General features: G+C 39.7%; 2 protein-coding genes across 5 annotated transcripts in view; both read right to left on the reverse strand.

Moving 5' to 3' along the window:
- Positions 1–910: 910 nt before the first annotated feature.
- On the reverse strand, positions 911–14,875 carry LOC115797363 (type I phosphatidylinositol 4,5-bisphosphate 4-phosphatase-A-like). The gene is made up of 7 exons (XM_030753928.1): positions 14,599–14,875; positions 10,324–10,505; positions 8,520–8,626; positions 5,914–6,025; positions 5,621–5,673; positions 5,389–5,479; positions 911–3,780 (listed from the first exon to the last, which is right to left on the reverse strand). The coding sequence occupies exons 1-7, from the start codon at positions 14,699–14,701 to the stop codon at positions 3,637–3,639; spliced, it is 792 nt and encodes a 263-aa protein (XP_030609788.1). The 5' UTR covers positions 14,702–14,875; the 3' UTR covers positions 911–3,636.
- Positions 14,876–19,416: 4,541 nt separating this feature from the next.
- The window catches only part of LOC115796791 (uncharacterized), a 38,834-nt gene continuing 34,338 nt past the window's right edge, over positions 19,417–23,912 (reverse strand). For all 4 annotated transcript variants that reach the window (XM_030753223.1, XM_030753222.1, XM_030753224.1 and 1 more), the window contains 6 exons: positions 23,769–23,877; positions 22,510–22,602; positions 21,156–21,407; positions 20,775–20,876; positions 20,554–20,675; positions 19,417–20,158 (listed from right to left, as the gene is read on the reverse strand). In XM_030753223.1, coding sequence (XP_030609083.1) covers positions 20,084–20,158; positions 20,554–20,675; positions 20,775–20,876; positions 21,156–21,407; positions 22,510–22,602; positions 23,769–23,877 — 753 coding nt within the window. In that variant the 3' untranslated portion in view covers positions 19,417–20,083. The remainder of the gene's footprint in view (positions 20,159–20,553; positions 20,676–20,774; positions 20,877–21,155; positions 21,408–22,509; positions 22,603–23,768; positions 23,878–23,912) is intronic.

Raw genomic sequence — 23,912 nt, forward strand, 5'->3', positions numbered from 1 at the left:
GTAAAAACAATGTAAGTAAAATGAAAGTAAATATAAGTAAGGTGTGGTTATTATGGAGGCAAGTGAGAAAGAAATCACTCACGCAAAATTCAAAGCTGTTTTCTCGGTGGCTTAAAGGGTTAAGTAATAGAAGCAATGGCTTGATTTATAGTTGCTCAACAAAACTGGACAACAGAAGATTGGAAAACGGAGCAGTCTTAATTTCTGGTGCAACATTCAGATGGTAGGGTCGGAATCTGGTGTAAACATGAAAGCATGGATCTATCCTGCATTGTATCAACAGTTCAGGCTGCTGGTCATGTAATGATGTGGGAGCTGCTTTCTTAGCACACTTTTGGCTCCTTAGGACCATCTAAGCAGTGTTGAAAAGCCACAGCCTACCTGAGTATTGTTGCTGGCCATGTCCAATCCCTTTAATACCACAGTGTACACATCTTCAGATGGCTGCTTCCAGCAGGATAACGCAACATGTAACAAAGCTCAAATCATCACAAACTGACTTCTTGAACACAACAGTGAGTTCACTGTACTCAAATGGCCTCCACAGTTACCAGATCTCAATCTAACAGAGCACCTTTGGGATGTTCAGCTGACAAATCTGCAGCAACTGTGTGATGCTGTCATGTTTCCAGCACCTTGTTAAATCTGTGCACCAAGACAGCTCTGAAGACAGAAGAGGGTACGCAGTATTAGGAAGGGGTCACTAATGAAGTATCTATTGAATGTAAGTGAAAAGGTAAAATGCAGCTACAAGTGGTTGTACTCCCAATAAAAATAAACCCTAAAACTATAAATGTTTCTAAGGATATTTAGGACATTACTATGCATCCTAAATGCTTTCTTGACAAAAATAAATAAACATATTATCAATAGCTGATATATATAAAAAAGAGGCACACTGGAGTCAGAGGACGATGTTAAAGTATCACTTTGTTTTGCATTATACCAAAAAAGAAAACTCCACCAGGATAACATTGACAAAAACATACAGGAGTCCATCTGTACAATGTAGTGCAACATGTTTCACAGTCAGCAGGTAGTTACATTAATCAGCCACAAGGGGGAAGAGACAGCTCTGATAATTCTGTACAATCTAAAATAATCAACATCCACTGAACATATTTACACTTCCAAAGAACTGACACTCTAACAGGTTCTACTAGTGTATCAGAGAAGTTAGTTTGATTCAAATTCGACAGTTAAATAAATAAAATACCTTCCGTGTTTGCATCAAATGAAATGAAATGAAATCTGTGACTCAAAGATGATTCAGCAGGATATGAACAGTTCACTTTTGAACCTTTTCACTTTGATATTTTCACTAAATGCAAACATGCCATCATTTCATCAACCAAAAACTTTGAGTTCTTCTGAGATGAATCATTAGAAAATAAAGCTGGCAATAAAACAGAAGAAAATCTAATAAAATGCCCCAAACACCCTGTGTAAGATGATCTGATAAGATTACTGACGTGCTACTATACAACATGACAACAAAACAAAACAAAAAAATGCCATTTAATTTCAGTTGATACTTAAAGATTTCCCCAACTAAACCCTCTATTAGCTAAAACTAAACTTCCCTCTTTATATTATCCACCAGTTTCCACTGGTTTGCTTGTTATATTATTTCATTTGTATGCATAAAAAGCACTTTTTACACACTTCTCTCTGTGGAAATAAAACACTTAGAAGTTAATAATCTGTCCCTCAGTAAACACATTGAATAGTTTAATCCCTTCAAAATGAAATGCATGTGTTTCCTTTGTATTCCATCTGCCTTCGTGTGGTAATCGAGGTCCTTTAACTACTTTATTTCTCATATTTGGGCCCTGCATCCATTAAAAAACATTCAAACATTATAAATACTGACTGCTTTGAGACTTTCATTCATTGTGCAGTATTCTTCATCTTCATCAATTTGCTTTGGCTTCCCACAGGCCTACAGACCTGTCTGTGATTGCCCTGGTAACCACCTGTCCTGTAGGTTGCTGGGTGAAACTGGTTGCAAAGAGGGTGTGGCACCAAAAATCTCCTTGTGACTGCTTTGATTGCTAACAGATTGCTGTAGTGCCTTGTTGTATATGTGGAAGACGCCAACTTCTAAAAACATTTCCCTAGTGGTAGTGAAACTTGACGCAGACCGGACACAGATTGTTCAACTTCAAAGTAAAAGTTGTGCCTTACCACTGAAACCAACATGTTTCAAAAGGCATAACTTTCACATTGAACAGTCTCTGCTTCGGGTGTGATTCACACTCTTCACAGTTTGGCAACTGTTTGCAGAGAGGTTGTATCTTTTATGAAAACTACAAGAGAGTGAGGCAATCTGCTAGCAGACAAAACAGCCACAAGGGGATTTTTGGTGCAGCACTATACAACTCTTTGCAACCAATTACATCTAGCAACAGCAAGCAACCTCCAACAACCACTTGCCAACCAGTTAGAGAATCCATAGTTTTTCCCCTAGTAGAGAATGGTTTGCCAGACCGATACCACTCTCATGTCAGTGTTTTAAATATATAACTATAGCTTGGCTAGCTCTAGCTTGGCATAAAAATTAGAAACAGAATATCCAAAGCTAACAATAAACAATGTAAAACCTGCATTTAATGCTCTACAGAAGCACAACACAAAAAAAAAATAATTTATATTTTTCACCATTTCATTCACATTTATGCAAAGTTATGCTAAGCTAAATTAAGCTATGTTAATTGTAAATTCTTATTTACCACACAGGCATGAGCGGTATCAATCATCTCGCCCAATTTTCAGCAATAAAGTGCATGAGCACAATTAAAATATCAACCTAGTCCTTTAAAGGCAGTTCTGCTTTTGCTCTATTTTGGATCCATTTGATAGCAAATGTGAGAATGTTTGATCCTGTGGTGGCTCACAACAAAAGGTCATTCAAAGGTTTGACTGAACAAAATAACTTATTCTCCCTGATCTGTTCAGTTTGATTATTACTATTCTTGCTCTTATTCTGAAATGACCCAACTACACATAACTAAAACACCTACTCGTTTTTTTTTTCTGCACAGAGGATCTTTTGGCGGATGTCCACAAGTGTTTTGGGCAAACAGAATTATTTTTTAACCAGTTCTGTTGGTGGGGGTTTCATTTACCCGAGAATGACACATATTTTCAGAAATAATTTAAAATAATGCATCCGTTTTTTTCCATTTACTGTACACTGATCATCATGCCTTGGTGAAGGATTGTGCTCTGTAAGTGTCCTTATTTGTTTACTGATTTAAATTTATGGATTTCACAAAAATTACAATAGGCAGCTATTTAACTAATTCAATCAGAAAATAGAGTCAGATTCTGAAACATTAGATTAATCCTGCAAAGCAGAACCGCTCATCTTATCATTCAACTTCTTTTCTATAGTGCAACAAACACCCACAATTTGTGATGCTAAAAAGTAGAAATGGAATTAAATGATGTCTCTGTGTCGTCACGTTTTCATGTATATTCTCAACACAATTTGGCTGCAATCTGGTATTTTTAACATGTTGATCACTCATTTTTCAACTTCTGGTTTAGATCTACGGTTCCCCCTCATCTTAAATTTCCTTCTGTTCACACACCAGCCCTCTCACCTTCCTCTCCCTAACCCTCCTTCCCTCTCTATGTGATGTTGGATATGGGGTCGCTGATTTTCAGACACTTCCAGTAGATAGTTCTGGCCATTGCAAGGAGAGTGAACAGGATCAGGAGCACCCACGAGACGTAAATTCCTTTAGAGTGCTCGGCGGACTTCCACGTGCCAACCTGAGCACAAACACATACAAGAAGTTTTTAAGGTTGTGGCTATCCTGCAAAATTCTCAAATTTTGTTAGATTTTTAAGGCACCACCCTGTGACTCCATTCAGCAACTGCACTTCAAATTAAATAATTACTTACTGTACTGAATTCTCAAGGAAGAAGAGCACATAATTAGCTAAATAAGATACACCTTAACCATATGCTACCACAAACATTGAAGCCATATTTTTTTAATCTATCTAATCTACATTATGTTTTAATTGTCAGCTTTCTATAGGAATAGGTTTCTTCTGTGGAACCAGCTCCCAGCTTGGATTCGGGAGACAGACACCCTCTCTATTTTTAAGATTAGGCTTAAAACTTTCCTTTTTGATCAAGCCTATAGTTAGGGCTGGATCAGGTGACCCTGAACCATCCCTTAGTTATGCTGCTATAGGCCTAGTCTGCTGGGGGGTTTACATAATGCACTGTTTATTTTCATTCACCTTATTTACTTTGTTTATACTCCGCTTTGCATTTAATCATTAATTGATATTAATCTCTGGCTCTCTTCCACAGCATGTCTTTCTCTCCCCTCAGCCCAACCGGTCGCTAAGTGCTGCTCATAGGGGTCGTTTTGACTGTTGGGTTTTCTCTGTATTATTGTAGGGTCTTTACCCACAATACAAAGCGCCTTGAGGCGACTGTTTGTTGTGATTTGGCGCTATATAAATAAAATTGAACTGAATTTAATTGAATTGACCAAAGCCCATACTGACTAAAGGAAACTGCTTTGGTATAAAATCATGCTTACATGAAGGGATAACATGCAAAGAAACTGATGATTGTCAACTAGAACTTCACACAACAATTTAATATATAATATAAATAAATACATTATGCACTCAACAGCCACTTTATTAGGTACACCTGTTTAACTGCTTATCAACACAAATTTCTTATTAGCCAAGCCTGGTAAAGTTCAGACTGAGCATCAGAATGGGAAAGAAAGGTGATTTAAGTTTGAATGTGGCCAGGTTGTTAGTGGCAGAAAGACTAGTATAATGTTTACAGAGAATGGTCTGAAAAAGAGAAAATATCCAATGAGCAGCAATTCTCTGGGTGAAAATGCCTTGTTGATGCCAGAGGTCAGAAGTGCATAGACAAACTGCTGTGAGTTGATAGAAAGGCAACAGTAACTCAACTGATCACTGTTACAAACAAGGTACGCAGAAGAGCATACCTGAACGCAAAACAATGCTGAACCTTGAAGCAGACGGGCTCCAGCAGCAGAAGACCACACACAGAGTGCCACTCCTGTCAGCTAAGAACACCTTGTTGAATCTATGCCACTAAGAATGAAGTCAGTTCTGAACACTAAAGGGGTCCAACCCAGTACTAACAAGGTTTACTTAATAAAGTGGTTGTTGAGTGTATATTCTCCTATAATTTCCAGCAGTAGAATATCTGTTGGTTAAATTATTTTGCTGTTTGTGTTCTGATTGGCTTAAACATCTTTGATAAAAAGTTACAAACACAAGAAAGGATACAACTGATCTACCAACAGTTTAAAAGACTTTACAAATGACTATTAAATTATCTCCACTCAAACATCATCACACAGATCTACACACCAAAAGTCCTGCAGTGGAGGAGGCGAGGACTATAAACAGCAGGAAGCATAGCAGGCTCCTCCTCCTGGGGTACCGCCACCCAATAGAAGAGCTGGAAATTGAAAAATAGACACAGTCATAAACAAACCAGACCAAAAAAAACCTTGTCTAATTACAAATACAAACATTTATTTACCTCTCACTTACAGAGAGAGGAATAAAGTGTGAACATTTGGTGTGAACATATACCTACACTTTTCGGCAGTGTGGACACCGAGCCAAAGTGCGGTCCGAAAACTCCGTCCACTGGGAGAGAGAGGAAATGAAAAGACCAGCGTGAACATATATCTGGATCTAAAGAATCACAGTAGGTTACATCAGCAAATAATTCTGTAGATGTAAGTAAAAAAAATAAAATAAAGAAGTAAAACTGGCACTGTCAGCTGGAATATAAGCAGAGTGTGTGTGTGTGTGTGTGTGTGTGTGTGTGTGTGTGTGTGTGTGTGTGTGTGTGTGTGTGTGTGTGTGTGTGTGTGTGTGTTTTACCAGGAATGTATTGGAGCAGTGTCCACAGATGACTCTGATGCCAACGGGCTGATGGCGCAGTTCAGGACTGTCCCCACCAATGTGAACTGGACCCAGGTTGATGATGCGTTTACTGGCGGGAAAAAAAAAGAAAGAAAATACTGATTAATGTAAACACTCAAGTTAATTGAAACAATAACTTAGAACAGCCTTGATTGCTTCCTTCAAAGTTTGCCCAAAAAACAGTTTTTAAACTTTCCTCCAGTTAACAGCTAGAAAACAGACAAACATCCAGGGTACCAGGTTTTTCTTACTCCGCTTCGGATATTAAACTGGGGCATTTTTGCTATTGAAAATATCATATCTCACGCTTAAAGTTGGCTTTAAAAAAAAACAAAACTCCCCCAAAAATCATACTGAACAAAAACTAAATTTCATCTTTAGAGTGTGACACTGTAAGTGGGTGTAAAATGGAATTGGCTACAGTTTTAAACAGACCTTAAATGTATTTTCAAGCTATTTTTATATGTTGCAATATAAAATAATTGTGTTTTTAATTCACAGAATAATGTTTTCTTTTTAACTGTGGACCCATTGTAAAAAACAGACATTTCTACAGTAGATCATGGGGCAAAAAAAAGACATACTGTTATTTAAATGTTTATCTATTACTGAATTACTTTGGTGCAGCATGCATAAACACGGGGGAGGTCTTTATCAGAAGGAAAAGCTGTAAAATTTATGAATATACAGTTAAAAATTCAAAATTTATGCACACTCCAAAGCTGTCCAGTGGGCCAGATTGGCCTCTTTGTCGGGCCGATTCTGGTCCCCGGGCCTCATGTTTGACACCTGACCCTAGATTACAGTTGATTAATAAAATGTGACACCGACAGCCAATTTTAAACCAAAACACAAAACATAACGATATGAAAAGAGCCTTCGTGACTTTAGGCTCAGCACACCTAACTTAATTTCAGTCATATACCCCTCAGAGCTGACTGACAAAATAGTGAACAGTCTTTACAGCAGCCTTAACTGAATAAACACTGAATACTGATTTAGCTTCTCCACCTTAATCGGTAGTAATGGGAGATGACAGCAGCTGGAAATATTCCAGTTTGACTGGTGTCGGATGAGCGAGCAGTAGATAAAGACATAAGACCAGGGGGATTGTTCACCCATGAACTTGAGATTTCTGAATGTTATGTTGCTATCATCTGTTGGTGCCAACAGTTTATATTCCTCGCAGTCAGTTTTGCTGCAGGCTGGTTTAACTGACAGGTGTGTCAACACAAATGGCTGTAGCCAAGTACTGTCTGCTAGACCTCACCACCGCTAACTGAACCTGTTGGAGCATTTTTATAGGATCTGAATCTGGAAAATAATACAGCTTGATGAAGAAGTTTATGCTTCATTTTTAGTGAGTGGGGTGGATGTAGCTCAGGCGGTAGAGCAGGTCAGAGCAGGTACTGATCAGAAAGTCGGCGGTTCGATTCCTGGCTACTCCAGGCTGTATGCCAATGTATCCTTGGGCAAGATACTTAACCCCAAGTTGCTCTCCGACACAAGCATTGGAGTGTGAATGTGTGTGAATGTTAGATAATAAAAGCGCTTAGTTAATCATGGAAGTGCTTGTATGAATGGGTGTGAATGGGGTAAATGTAAATATGTTATATAAGAACTATATAAGAACTACTAGTTCATTTACCATTAAACTTGTAGTAGTTTATGGGTCTGCACTTGGCCCTTCAAATATGGTCTCTAAAAATCAATTCTTTAAAATGGAAGTCTGTAAACTAACATGTGATGTCACAGTGTCTACAACCATCTTTAATATACAGTTTATAGTTTTCACCTACTAGTGGTAATCCTTGTTTCTCTGTTCTGAACAGAGTGGCTTCTGTCATATTTCAGGCCTGCTTCTAGAGGAAGCTAAGATCATCCACAAATGAGGGTGATCTTAGCCTGTACAGCTTACTGAGGCTGCCCTTGGAAAAACCTGGAACCTGTTCTAATAGTCATTAAACTACATCTTTATTGATAAATACTGAGGTGTCAAAACTCATCATTAAGGGTACAGGGAAGGTCATCAAATATCATCTTTATGGGGGAAAGAGTTACTGAGCTGTCAGTTCAACCTAAGTAGGGCTTGTTCTTCAAATATTTGAACTAATGGATGGTCAAGATTCTCATAAGAAATTTTTTTTTATGATTTCCAATTAAGTGGGGATTATATTTTCCACCTCTGCGTGGGTTTTCTTGGGTCCCAGTGACAAATTTCAGCAATGAACTACACATGCACACAACTGGCAGACTTCGAAGAAGTATAACAAGGATGACTGCTCAGCTGTCGGGTCTCCAGCTGTCCATTTTGCAGCCGAGTATAACTTAGGCTTTAATGTGCAATTTCAGCATTTTATGATTATTATTCCTCATACTGAGATGATGATAATTGCAGCAAAAAAAGCAGCTCAAAATGCAGAGGAGTAATCAATGGTGCTGAACAGGCCAATTGCAGTAGTTGCAGACTGCATCAAAGAGATGTGTAGTTACATTTCTAGGGAAGTGCATGTCAGGTTACTCTATAGGGAACAGAAAAACAGCCTGGTTTTTCACTCGCTCACCAGTATGGTCTTGGACAAGCGATCTTCTGAGATGTCACTTTGCAAATCAGCAGACAGTTGCAGGGACAGCGGACGTACTTCTTTCCAACAGGAGCGTTTTTAATGGGCTGAAACCAGAGAGGGGAAGACACAAAGAAAGGAAGCATAAGAAACTTTGCAACAATTTTTCCAAATGTGGGCTTCCTCAGTGGTTTTACTTTTCTCATCAGATCTCATCAGACGAAAGGAGAGAGGAAAGATGAGCTATTCCTAACACCTGGATGATGAAAAGTGACACTCAGAACAACAGTCTGATTCTTTTTTCTTCATTTTTCAGGATAATGTATCCAAAATACAAAACCCAAGACACTTCAGTGATTCATATGTATAACACAGTCTTTTTTATTTTGAACTGATAATGTTTATCATAATAAAAGACTTTAAAAGAAACTTCAAAAGACTGGAGTCAGGCCCATCTATAAGTGTGCCATGAGTCAGAGTTTAAATCACAGAATATAAGAATTTGGAAAGACTTGAGATCTTGCAGGGTCAGCATTTGCATGACTACAACTAAATTCCTTTAGAGATTATTATCCATCATGCTCCAAAAAGAACAACTGCTGAGAAAGTGAAATGTTCATTTCATTGGAGCACTAAAAGTCCTCAGTCAGGTCTAGAGACCAGTCAGTGAACCCCAGGTTAAAATGCATATTCTCCAACCATCTGGTGATTGCTTTGGTTGTTCACAGGCTGCCACGGTTGCCTACAGTTTGCATGGAACACAAAAGTACAACGCAAACCTTAAAAAGTAAAAGTTTCTCCATACCACTGAATCAAACATGTTTCAAAAAGTGCACCTTTTGCTTTGAATGAGAATGCTGTCAGGTTCACTACCGATTAGGAAGTTGTTGGCAAGTGTTTGCAGACAAGTTGGCAACTTCCATGCAAACTACAGGTGACCACAGCAGTCTGCTGGCAACTAAGGTAATAACAAGGAGGCAACCCCATGTAGCTCTTTGGGACCAATTTCTCCTAGCAACAGCCAGCAAACTCCACCAACAACTTGCCAACTGGTCGGGGCACTACACAATTTTACCTAGCGACCAGTGGTTACCAGTTGATCACCAATCGCTCTCTAGACCTTGGTGACTGTTACCAAAGCTAGCTCCACCTGAGCTTTATGATTACCTTGCATGAAATAATCAAAATGTCTCAAGCATGTCCCAACTTTAGTAGAATTGCTGTGATATTATTGCATTAATAAAGTGCCCCAAGTAACAACCTTTAGTCAATTTATAGCTGGGGTGTGGTCAAAATTTTTCACATATAAAACTATAAAAACATTTTTTTAAAGGAGTAAAGAAGCAGGCAAATGTTAACTTAGTGGAGCTTATCTTTGTTTATTTACATCCACTAAATCAGTAAGCTAGATCATTCTTTTCCATATGTTGTGCTTAACTCATTAATTTAGGCCCACTTTGCTTTTGTATTTTTTTTAATGCTGTACAGCTGTTGTTTAACATCAACTGTTTCACAAGAAAAGCCCCATTAAGAAATTATGGGTTTATTCCATTGAAATACTAGAAGGCTTTTATTTTGAAATGTGTACAGAATACTGACTTTCTGTATTAACAACATAATGTAGCAACTTAAGTCAGCATGATGGGATCTTAAATAAGGCTCCAACAAAAACAGAGTATAATGCTTTTGTTAATTTTACTTATTAAGCATGTTATAATCCAAGTTTGCTTTAAATAAACATTGTTTCTTTCTGCAGTTCAGGTAAATGAAGGCTCGAGTCAGGTTGTCTAAATGTGCCTCTCACCGTAGCTTCATTGCAGATGCCGCACTTCACCACATGCTGATGCGTCTTGCCCTCAACGGATATGGAACTCTGACAAACCCGGCAGCTGATGACCGGAGCACTGCCGCTGTCCGGGCTGCCCTGTGGGGAGTATGGGGGCGGAGGTTCACCCGGTACCACTGCACTGGGGAACGGCGCTAAACCTGATGACAGGAACAATCAGAATAAGAGGATTAGCTATTTAAAAAAAATAAATAAATAAATCTTTTGTTAACATGAAACAAGATAGACTACATGGGCCACCCACACATTACTCCATCAGGAGTTGCTCGGCCATGGAAACCCATGCAATGAAACTCCTAGTGCACAGTTTTTCTGCTGATGTTAAGGTTTGGAGCTCTGCCGTTGTTGAATCAGCAGAATATTGGTGACTTTAACGCACTATGCACCTCAACACTTGGTGACCCCATCCTATAGCTTTACGTTGTCTGACACTTCATGGCTGAGCTGCTGCGGGTCTTAAACGTTTCCTCTTTGCTATTATACCACTTAAAGCAGATGATGGAATATCCATCAAGGAGGAAATGCAATGAACTCAGTACAGTGGTGGCATCATGTTACAGCAGCACACTCAAATTCAGTCAGCTGTTTAGAATGACCTTTATGTTCTTTAAAAAAAATGTTTGTAAAGGCAGACTGCATGGCTAGGTGCTTTATTTATGCCCCTGTGGAAATGGGATTGAAAACACCTGAATTCAAAGATTAAGAGCTCTGGTGCTATACGTTAGTGCATATAGTGTATGTGTAAAGACTTTAACTTGATGAGTGTGACTCATCATTTTAAGCTGAGCAGACTGATCAAAAAACAGTATGCATCAGGAAATTGGTGGCTTAGCGCATGACTTTAACAGCTTCTCCCCTTTGTACAGGCTGTCTGTGTGCACTTCTGATGGCACATTTCTGCATTTTAATTTTCAAAGCTCTTGTGTTACTGCACAACACTGAGGTTCAGTAAAAAGCATTATCATTAACAAGTATTGGTTCACGATATCACTACTTTTGAGCTTGATTAGGACACATAGTGGTTGCACAAACAAAGTCTGTTTAATCACTGCAATGATGCTGATACAAATACATATCAGTTTGCTAACAATGATTCACGCATTGGTCAGCAAATTCCAAAACTCGGTGAGTGTAATACAGGAAGCAAAGAAACCAAGTGACTGTCACACTTACAAGTTCGCAGCCAGAGAAGTGAGAAAGAAAGAGTCATTGCAGAGATAAGAGCAAAAAAAGTTTGACAAGTAAAACAAAAAAACAAACAAAACAACAACTTTTAATTTAAATCCCAGAAACTGACATGAACAGCGTCAACCCACGTCTCTGTTTTATGGAGTTGCATCTAGGGTTGTGCAATTAATCACATTTTTATTTCAATTACAATTTTTTTCCTTTTACCGATTATTCAATCAAGATAATTAAAAGGACCTTGAAATGACTGTTGTGATTTGGTGCTATATAAATAAAATTGAATTGAATTTAAATAAAAGATTACTGTGCCATATTCTGGTTTGCAATAATTGTGGTGTTTTTTCTTTCAGCACATCTGTTTTCTTAACTTTAGACCATAAAACATCTTTGCCCGACAGGCTGTGTCAGGTTTAGGTCACATGTTTGTATTTATTTCCTTTGTTCAGGTGAAAGATAAAGTTTGAGGAATTGATGACGCAGTGGTTTTAACTGTTGCCGCACAGCAAGAAGGTCCTGGGTTCGAATCTGGCCGTGTGTGAAGTTTGTTCTCTCCGTGTCCCCCGGGTTTTCTCCTCAGTTTGCATTGATTCACTATTCTTTGGTTAGTTAGTGGGTGTTTGCAAAAAAGTTGGCATCATCAATGCAAACTACAGGCAACTACAGCAATCTGCTAGTGACCAAAACAATCACAAGGAGGATTTTGGAGCAGCACCCTTCTTTGCAAAATATTTCACTTGTCGGCAGCCGGCAGCCACATTTGTCCCAAGCGATCGGAGGTTTCCAGGAGGAGACTGACCAGTCTCTAGACCTGCACGATTGACGGCTTGGATAAGGTAGAAGATAAGATGATGTTGACTCAGTGTAATGCTTGCTGACACCAGCTGTCAGCCTTGTACAATGCTGTTTCGAGATCCCTTCCCAGGTGCCTCAACCCCCACTCACACATTACTTTAGGTGACCTCAATAGGTCACATGATAGGGTGGAGCAAGATGGAGCAGTAGTTTCCCCCAAAACCCCCCCGTGGTAATAAAACGCCTTTCTTCATACCTTAGCTCATGTGATGATGCACATGATCAATTGTGGGCCAATGACCACCTCCAAAGGGGACAGCTCCCACTAGGGTTTAAAACCTGGGACTCTCCACCTTTTGGTTTTAGAACTGAAGAAGCCTCTTGGATGGTAAATGGACTGATTCTTATATAGTGCTTTTCTACTCTACTTGATTGCTCAAAGCACTTTATATCACATGCCTCATTCACACACTCATACAAGCACGCTTTTCTACACCTAAGTGCTTTCTATCTACCATTCACACTCCAATGAACACATTGGAGAACAACTTGGGGTTCGGTATCTTGCCCAAGGATACTTGGATTAGAGGTGAAATGTCTTTAAGAAACTTAAAAGAAGTCCAAGAAGTCATTTTTCAAGCTCTTAAGATCACTATGCCCTGCATAACTGAGGACCTACAGACATGCTGCTGGGAAGCTTTTATTACTCTTATGATAACGTAAAAATTAAGCCTAACAGCTCTCTGAGCTGAAATGAGACTATTGAAAATAAATTATATGAATCACATCAATACATTTTTTCATTTTTCATTTTATTGGTCCTGTCATTTACTATTTTACCGATTCACTACATCTAAATTCTTGAATGTGTTGATTTGTCACATTTTATTTTCTAAAGTTAGTAAAGCACGATGAGCCTGATGTTGTCTTAAACATAAAGGTGAGGCTTATGTTAGTTCAAATCAGTTTGAATCAGTATCAGATCAGTACTCTGCATCAGCAGATAACCAAAGCCAAGACAAGGAAATGGGAAAAAAAAAGTTGGATTGGTGTATCCCTGGTGATTTTCACACATTCTCAAACCAGGGATGGGATCGTCAAACAATCTGAAAGTAAGGTGATTTTATGCCCCACTGGTTTTTAGGTCATTATAGCTGGGAACAAGTTTCAGTGACTCTGCCAGACATCAGACTAACGTTTAGTTTTAATCACTAACTGACTTTCGTAAGGGGACCAACACATCCACCTGATGATTCATAACAATGCTAAAATACTGGTTTTACCAGGTTTCAAAAGTGGAGTGGCACACAGTAAAAAAAAAATAGTCCAACATGCTCCTCCACTTGCGTGCCTCGAAAATGCTGAAGCAAAAACATGTCAAAAATCCCTGTGGTGAAGTACAGACTGAAAACATCTGAGCATGACACAGGCTGATTGATCGGAAATAGCTGGACAAATTTTGTGTGTGTGTGTGTGTGTGTGGGGTTTCCAATTGAGAAACCAGTGTTTCATGTCGCAATGTCAGATAAATCAGATGAGCTGCTGGAGCGGAAGAACTCAAAGTTTTGGGAAATGTCTGTGGTGAAGGGATTTTTATGTTTCCTGGCACAAAGGCATATAAATCACATCAACAGTAAAATAATGACTTACATGCAAAAAAAAAAAAGGTACTGGGCACATTGCTGTTGTAACCATTAGTGAAGGGCAAGAATCATAAAGCACAAAGTTAAGTCTTTAAATTACTTATTTTGCACAATAACACACACATTAAAGAAAAGAAGAAAATTCTCACATGTGAACAATCAGAAACTGCTGTTTGCTGATTTGCACCGATAACTGTCAGGTACATGACTAATCAAAGGGTGCTGTTACAGTGAAGCTCTGCCTTCTTGTCATAATACAAGCCACAACATCAAACTCGCCCCATATCGCTTAAACGACATGAAAAGCCTCACAAACATCCGGTTTTTCATGCCAAACATCTGTTTCAGGCTGACAACTGAAAGGTGCTGATTAGCATGGGTAAAAAAAAAAGCCTAATATTTGTCTTAAATGTATTTATTGTGGGTTGAAACTCTTCGGGTGTCTGATAATGTCAAAATTTACGGCTAATGTTAGCCTGCCTGCTAACATTTGTTTACAACCTGACATCTTAAAAGGTAAAAACAAACTACAATGTCACGCTGTTAAAACCTGTTTATTAACAGGTATAGTATATTTTGAATGGGGCGGTAAAGGAAATAGAGGACATACTCTGAGGTTTCGGCAGATATCCGTGCGAGCTTCCCCCGGGAGAGAAACCATTGGTCCCGTCGTGCTGCTCGGACAGTAGCGGTGACCGTTCCGCATCCGCCATCGATCCCCTCTGGACCCGAGCCTTTCCAACAGCGCCCGCGGTAAGAGTCTCTGCAGCGGCTGGGTATTCCGCAGACCTCCAGTAGAGATTTGTGTGAAGCTTTCAACCCCTGACCCCACTATCGGTTTGGGTTGCTGACAAACCACATGACGCGGTGAAAACACTCACTGAACGCGGAAGCGATACAACGAAAACATCTGTCACATGACTGAGGGAGTCAGGCGAGTGATGGACAACGGGCTCGACCAATGAACGGGTTGGGTAGGAATGGGCGGGTTCTTCTTCTTTTATTAAATGTTGCAAACTGGCCCACACTGTGGGGTGCGCCCCCCTGGTGGGGAGCAAAGGCATGACAGGTATAAGAGCTATAAGAATGAGGCAATCAGGAAATTATACAAAATACATTACTACTTGAGTAACATCCCATTCTTAATCCATAGGGTTTAATATGATGTTGGCCCACAGCTTCAACTCTCTGGAAAGGCTTTCCACAAGGTTTGGAAATTTCTGACCATTCTTCCAGAAGCACATTTGTGAGGTCAGACACTGATTTTGGATGAGAAGGCCTGGCTCACAGTCTCAATTCTAATTCATCCCAAAGGTGTTCTGTCGAGTTGAAGTCAGGACTCTGTGCAGGAGAGTCAAGTTCTTCCACACTTAACTCACTCATCCATGTTTTTATGAACGTTGCTTTATGCACTGGTGTGCAGTCACGTTGGAGCAAGAAGGGGCCATCGCCAAACTGTTCCCACAAAGTTAGCAGCATGAAATTGTCCAAAATTTCTTGGTATGCTGAAGCATTAAGAGTTCCTTTCACACAGCTAAACTCCTGAAAAGAAAGAAAGAAACAACCCCACACCATAATCCCCCCTTCACCAAACTTTACAGTTGGCGCATTACCGTCAGACAGGTACCGTTCTCCTGGCAACTGCCAAATCCAGACTCATCCATCAGATTGCCAGATGGAAAATCACTCCAGAAAGCACATATCCACTGCTCTAGAGTCCAGTGGTGGCGTGCTTTACATTGCGCTTGGTCATGTAAGGCTTGGATGCAGCTACTTGGCCATGGAAACAAATTCCATGATGCTCTCTACACACTGTTCTTGAGTTAATCTGAAAGGCTATATGAAATTTTGAGGCCTGTAGAATTGACTCTGCAGAAAGTCTGCAACCTCTGCACACTATGCACCTCAGCATCGACTGACCCCACTCTGTGTGAAAGTGATTGGAACAGCTGAATTGAATGATTTTGATGGGTGGGTGAGTACTTTTGGCAATATAGTGTATTTTCAGCTGCTCCACCAGATGCCCTAACACAACCCCAAAGGAAACTTGTGTCTTCAGCTGGAATCGAACTAGTAACCTTTCACTTGATATGAGCTGAAAATGTTTTTAACACTTAAAAATTTTGATAAATATTTATGCTTACACAAAACCTATATACTATTTCTAATGTCACACAATTTAAGAATTTACTCGTGTATAATTGTTGTGCACTACTATAAATGATGACAGAAATGACTAATGCTGGAAAAACAGGACAGGTTTTATTTTCCCCAGGTTACAGAAGAAATGCATACAGTTATTTCTTTAGTGATTGACAAGGAGAAAATGGTGCATTTAAACATAACTAACAGCTTTGATGTGCAGCAAGACCAAAATATTTTATTAACATTATGCATACAAATATCCTGATTTTCTCTCTCAGCAAGAGACAAGGTATCATATACCATTCTCATGTGAGTTTGTTGGATTTTCATAAAATTACCTCATTTCACATGGTTTCAACAAACTACACTTGGTGTTTTGAAACAAGTAAGGGGTAGATATGACTGTGAATCTGCAAACTCACTGGCTTGTGACTGACAAGTCGTTAGCTAATGAGCATATCCTGGATAATCCTCCTTTCTGACTCTTAAAAATAGCCAAAATTTACTAAATGAGGATTAGTTTGAGTCAGTATGACCTGGAACAAGCAACTGAGCCAGCTGAGTCATCAGGAAAGTGCTTACTGAGGTCGCAGAGCGAGTTTCTTCTATACAACTGAAGTCCTGCAACCAAAGGAGTCTTGCCCCCTGCTGGCCATTCATAAAAATGCAGCTTTAAGGCACTTCCACTTACAGACTCTAAAGCAGGGATACTCAACTTGATCTAGCCGAGGGCCACATTTGGAAAATGAGAAGTGGCCGAGGGCCAGCCATTAAACTACATTCATATAAAATGAGCAAACTTTAAAAAAGACTGATAGCTTGTGCTCATATTTTGATGCATTTTATTAGCTCCACTGCAATTCAGCAAGATATATTTTGAACCATCTTGAACAGCATAGCTGGAACGTTTCCTATTATGCAGGCAAATATTGGACAAATTCAAAAATGAAAATGATTATTAACAGTTCTTAGGCATAGAATGAACATATTTCAGCTCTTTTGGTGTGAAAGCTGTTTATAAAATATATTAAACACATAACTGCACAGTGCAAGCCACCAAATGTAGGAATAGTTCAGAAATACAATTTTTTAAAAAAAACTGCTTTACTATATTTCAGTTATTTTAAAGTTTGGAACAGACAGCACAGGTATGTAATCAGATGTTTATGTTTTAACCTCTTCATGCATCACATACTATTAGTTACTGACTACATGCTTAATGTGAGGTAACACATCTCATTTCCTTTGAGAGCTTACTGAAGTTTGGTTTCTGAGAGGTCAAGGTAATATGCAAGCACTGGTTGAGATGTGAGTCGGTGAGTCTATTGCGCTTTTTGTCCTTAATTAGATTCATCACTGAAAACCCCGACTCGCATATGTAAGTGGATCCGAACATTGTCAAAATGTATATAGCGAGTCTTTTAGAGTTCGGATACTGATGAACAGAGTGTGCCCAAAATTCACACAGTCTCTCCTCTCTGAACTTGGCTTTTAGGACATCATTAGCCTGCATCTGGACCAGTTCCAGCTGGAAAGCGCCCTCACTGATAGCAGGCACAGCGTTTTTTGCCTCTGCTGGGCAGCTCCCGGTGACAGCAACGGCGAACGGGTTGCGCACAAACAGTAGCAGTTGCTGTGGGATTTTGAAGTTGTGAAACCGCGATCTGAAGTTCTCTGACAGATTTTTTAACAGTGCTACCATTCGTGACAGCACAATCCCATTTGTAGGAACATCACGCAGGGTAGGGAAGTGAAGTTTTTTCCCCTCTATGTCCGTCACGAATACGCCCAAGGTTGTCTGAAAAGCGCTCACTTTTTCAAAGAGCTCTCCCACATCCGAATCCCCACCTTGGAGCTGCAGGTTAAGATGGTTCAAGTGATTAGTGATATCACACAGAAATGCAACCAGAGCCACAGATTCCTGATCTTGCATAAACTGAGAGAACTCATCTGCTTTCTTTGTTTTTTGACCGGAAAGAAATTCTGTGATTTCTTTGCGCAGTGCAAAGAAGCGCTGTAGGACTCGCCCCCTGCTCAGCCATCTGACATCATTGTGCTGTAGTAGGTCTGAATATTGAGCTTCTTGCTCCTGTAGTAGCATTTTGAAAAGCCGGTGCTGTAAACTTGAAGTTGAGCGAATGTGATTTACAATTTTGATCACTGTGTCCATCACTCCTTTCATTTCACCAGACAGTTTGGCACACAACACCGTCTGGTGAATGATGCAGTGTAGTGAACTAACTGTGGGGTGGTCCGCTATGAGACGTGATGCTGAGCCCCTCTCTCGTCCTATCATAGATGGCCCACCGTCAGTTACAAGGAGGTTGATTTTATCCAGCTCCAGAGAATTCTTATCAAAGAAACTTTTCATAGAATTGTACATGGCCTCACCTGTTGCATCGCTCTTGATGGGCAAAAGGCACAGCAGCTCCTCTTTGAAAAGCTCCCCGTTAAAATATCTCACAAACACGGACAGCTGTGCAGTGTCTGTTGCATCTGTAGACTCGTCCATAGCTATTGACATGTAATCCACACACTTCAGTTCAGCAAGTAAAGTAGAAAAACTGTCCTCATACAAAGTTTCTAGTCTCCGTGCCGCCGTTGAATCCGAAAGCTGAACCTGCTTCACGCGGTTAACGATGTCATCTTTGTGTTTGTCACCGGCAAACAACTCCTCCACGATTCCCAAAGTGCACACTTTCACAAGCTCAGCGTCCACAAATGGCTTGCCCTTTTTAGCCAGCTCCCAGGTTACACGCAGTGAAGCAGCGGTGGCTTTTTCAGCAGCAGTAGTGGAAGTCGTCAAGATTGTTGATGTGGTAGCATAAGACAACTTTAAGGCCTCAGTCTTGTCTTTTCGTGCAATGCTACCAACCGGGAAAGCTGGACTGAAGCTAGCATGTTTTGACTCGTAATGCCGCTTAATGTTAGCAACTTTGCATACGGCAACTGTCTTTTGGCAAATTAAACACAACGGTTTTGCGTTGGCATGAGGTGGCAAAATGAATGCAAAATCATCTGTCCATTTGTTATTAAACTGTCTGTTTTCGACGTCAACTTTTCTCCGCTTACTAACCTCACTCATTTTTTGCCAAGATATTCATTTAAGGACACGTCTTTTCCTCGCAGATCAGCAGTGATTCTTGACCTGCGCAAACTGTTCACTACCTTAAGGCCCAAATCATTAGGACCTAAAGGGCCGTGTACAAACTAATGATTCTGTCTTACAGACAGTTCACTTTGTGAACACAAGGGGGAATTATTCAGCATTTGTTACACAATAAAAGGGAAAATTATTTTAATTTGAGCAATTACAAGAAATGGCCGCGGGCCGGTCACCAGCCAATCACGGGCCGGATTTGGCCCGCGGGCCGTGAGATGAGTATGACTGCTCTAAAGCTTCACCATCAATCAAAGCTCAGTTAAAGAAAATTAGTGTATGTTACACATCTAAAAACCAAGGAAGGAAAATGTGAGAAAACAAATACATTATTTGAAAATTAGAAACATAAAAAAAAAAAAAATAAAACAAAAGTTTTGTTTCCAGGAGGTCTACAACAACCAAGGTGCATTTACCTTGTGTTAGTAACTAATGTCATGTAACGTTTGAAGCACTAAAACTGTAACATAGAGAAATGGGTGCACCGCGGACAAAGCATAAAATTTTCTTCATGGTAGTTGTTGCATGAAAAAGTACCAGAAAGCCATTAGTTAATGTTTTTAAGCTAACATGACTGTAACAGATAATTATTCACATCAATGTGTCAAGTTAAACCTTCTACAGTGGTTCAACACGCAGATACTCTCCCAGGTTTCACGTTTGTGGGTTGAGTCACTCCTCACCAGATCTGAATCACATATGGTTTTTGATTGCACCTCTTATTTAAAAAAACAAAACACAAAAAAATAAAACAAAACAAAAAAACTGAAAACCCCACAGTTACATTCAATCAATCCAAAACAGAGCCTTGAGAATTTCTCGTTGACATTCTCGAAGGCCTCGACCGAAGCTTCTGCTGATGCTTCTGAAAAAAAGGCAGAAAACACAGAAACAACGTGAGGCCACTCCTGTGTTTTGGTGCGCTCACTCTTGTTTACAAAAGTTTATGCGTAAGTTCAACAAACAAGATCTGTAGTCAATCTGCCTGATTTCCTGGATGTCCAGGCTGCTAGTCTATTCTTTACATCACTTCCTCTTTTCCATGCTGTCAAACTCAATGCTGACATCATTACTCCCGTCCAATCATTTTTGTGCCTGCCTTTTCCAAGCCAATCAGCCTCCTTTCTGCATACTTTAAATCTCAGTCCTGTTCATTGGAGTCTAATTGCCAAATGGATTATTAATCGAATTCTGTATCTCAGTAAGTCACGTTCAATTCTTCCAAATGATCTCTCCTTATTGAAATACATTTGTGGGTACCTTCAGGTTCTCCTGGTGTTTCTGGCTTCTGCAGTGGAGGTCCTTGGCATTTTGCTCATCCAAGTAGAAAATGGAGCAGAGATTACAGAAAAGTCCCATTTTTGGGACCATGTGCTCCTCACCTGAAGAAGAACATTAAAAAACATTAAAAAAAACATTAAAAAAAAAAAGAAGGGAAATATTTGAAATTGAAGTAATTTTTATTTGTGTGTCCGTCTCACCGAGGGACGAATCGGCGTCCAAGTCGTCTGTGATGCAAGGAGACTGAGAACGAGGTCGCTTTGCTTCGGGTTTGAGAAGCTCCCTCCTTCGTTTACCGATGGCTGCAGAAGGAGGAGGTGATCAATAAATGATGTAAGCCCTGACTGGAAATTAAACTGCAAATACTCTCAAACTTTTGACTGATTCCTTCCAAACTTCACAAGTACCTGATTAAAAATTGTGGCTCTCTTCTAACTGAGTGTGACAGGAAAGTACAACATAGAGACGGCAACTTGAACTCATTCTTTTAATGATTATCGACTTAAGTGACTGCTCAGGAAGCATTTTGTTGGTTTAAAATCAGCACAGTGTGGATTTTCAGCTAAAATAACTCCTCATACCTTTAACACCAGTCCTCCTCCATCCTTCATGTGTTGGACGCTTCCAGGCAGAGGCAGTATCAACACTGGGATGGCTTGCTGCTTCCTCCTCTGTTTTCTGGATGTCCGGCGTGCTGTCACCTGACAGTGCAGTTAACTTTTTATCAGGTGACGAGGAAGGCTGGAGTGAAGCAGGAGGCAGTGCCTCTATTTCTACATCTTCTTGTCTCTCATGTGTTGTGTCCCCTTTTTTCCCACTAACAGATTTTCTCACTGCAGGAGAAGAAAATAAAATACTTGAAGCTTATGTTTTAGAGTTCTGACAAGATTGTAAGGCACTGTGCAAAAGTTTTGAGCCACCCTTCATTTCTTTATATTTTGCTAGGAAAATAAGAATTAGGAGCAGAAAATTATTGAAATGTGCAAACATAAATGAAAATAAAATATATGGGGCAAAAAAACAGAGTTTGTACAATAGTAACGAGCTTGAAAATCAGTATTTGGTGTGACCACCTTTATTCTTCAGCACAGCCTGAACTCTCTGAGGCAGCTCTCTTGTCATTTCTTTAAGTAGTTTTCAGGAATAGTTCTCCAGGCTTCTTGAAGGACAGTCAAAGCTCTTCTTTGGATTTTGGCTCCCTTTTGTTCTGTTCTCTATCAGGATGATCCCACACTGCTTTAATAATGTTAATATCCGGGCTCTGGGGAGGCCAATCCATGACTGATAGTGCTCCATTGTGGGTTTTTTCTATCCAGCTGTGTTTTTACTGCATTGGCAGTGTGTTTGGGAAGCATCTGCCAATCAGAAGTATTCCAGATGGTATTACATAGTGGATCAAAATATGACAGTACTTTTTTCTGTAGATAATATTTTAGGCCTGTCACTTCTTTTGTCCTCCACTGTTTTTTAAGGACACACTTCATACCATAGAGATATACCCGTTTGCAGCGAACAGCACAGTAAGAAACCATTGTTGGTACAAAAATGACTATTTTATGGCTGTCAAACTGTGTTATCTTTGGATTTTTCATAGATTTAACTAAAGAGATGGGAAGAAATTGTGTGTTTTTGTGACAGTACCTAATGCTACAATTTAAAATTGGTTCTTTGCCTGAGAGGACTTTTTATCCTTGAATGATTCAAACGTCAGGGTTAAGTAGTTTAACAAAAGAAAAAAAATCCCAAAAACATTCATCTAAAAATTGGTCAGGTACAAGGACTGGACTGAAACTGAGTGAAGCAGTCAAAAACCTTCAGAAAGCCTGAAGAAGAATCGTTCAAGTCTGGCTCCTTGGAAGCAAATTACTAAATAAATGAGGTGGGGCTTGAAGCTTTTGCACAGTACTGTAAACCAGGAAGCTGTGTTTGTGTTACCAGGCTTCTGTCTGGTTCTCTTCATGGCTCGGCCCCTTGTCCTGGTTGTAACTACTTCCTTTTCTTTGTCTCTTCCAAAGTTTCCATCCTCCTCTAATATGAGAAATAAAAGAAAGAATCACATTAACTGGAAAGTGCGCACTATACACCTCAGTATTCCCTGACTGCACTCTGTCATTTTAAGCAGCCTACCAATTCATTCCTGAGTTGTTGTCATTCCCAACTGATCCCACTTTGTTATAATACCACTAACAGTTGACTGTAGAATATTAAGTAGTCAGGAAATTTCACAACTGTACTTGTTTCACAGGTGGCATCCTGTCACGGTACCACGCTGAAATTCACTGAACTCATTCTTTCACAAATGTTTGCAGAGGCAGTCTGCATGCCTTGGTGCTTGGTTTATATACCTGCGGACATTGAAGTGATTGGAACACCTGAATTCAATGATTTGGATTGATGAATACTTTTGGCAATATAGTGCAGCTCTTGGGCTTTTTGCAGTTTCTCTGAGCATTGCACAATCTGACCTTGGAGTGAACTTGCTGGGATGTGCACTCCTGGGAAGATTGTAGGATTAACAGCTGAAAGCTCCAGACCAGCAAACTAGACTTTTATAGGTGCACTCAGACTTACTGATGATCAATCGATCAAGTGCATCTGATTAGCAGCACCTGGCTGCTCCCTACCCTCTTAATTCCAATGGAAGCATTAAGGATGCATTTAGTTTTTCACATGATTGCATATCTGATCACTATACTCATCTGTGATTAGCAGTCCATGACAGAGACCACTCTGGCCACCATGTTTTATTTGAATCCTTTAATTTGTTTTCTTTCTTGTCTGTCCTTTCTCTTTGTTTCTGTGGATATCTATCCTCCTCCAAACTGCTACTTACATCTCAATGAGTTCATCCTAATAAATACATTTTGAACAAAATGTGCTGCAGAAATATTTTGTAGCTAACCATTTTATTACACCTAATTGTTCTCACATGAGCAGCCTTCAACTTGCTTAATCTCACTTGCTAAATTAAACTGCAGATTTTATTGGTGTATTTTCAACTCCCTTTTCCTCTTTAGCTCTTGCCCGGTGCTGAAAGAACATAATGCACCTTGGGAGCTGTAGTAAATTGCAATTCATGATTAAAGGCTTCTAACATATTTTAAGAACTACAGTTCTTTATAATTCTATAGTTATTCAAGTTACAGATCTATCTTGTAAATATAGTGTGTTCCATAAGACAGACTAACACAAACCTGTATTGTCGTCATGTTTGCGTTTAGCAGATCTTGAGATTTTCTTTGCTCCCTCTCTGGCCCCTTTCTGGTTCTCATCATCCCCTGCTTCTTTTACATTTGCCAAAGTCTAAAAGGAGACACTCAAAACATTTAAAATCCAAA

The sequence above is a fragment of the Archocentrus centrarchus genome, chromosome 18 (genome assembly GCF_007364275.1).
Source record: "Archocentrus centrarchus isolate MPI-CPG fArcCen1 chromosome 18, fArcCen1, whole genome shotgun sequence".
Lineage (NCBI taxonomy): Eukaryota > Metazoa > Chordata > Actinopteri > Cichliformes > Cichlidae > Archocentrus > Archocentrus centrarchus.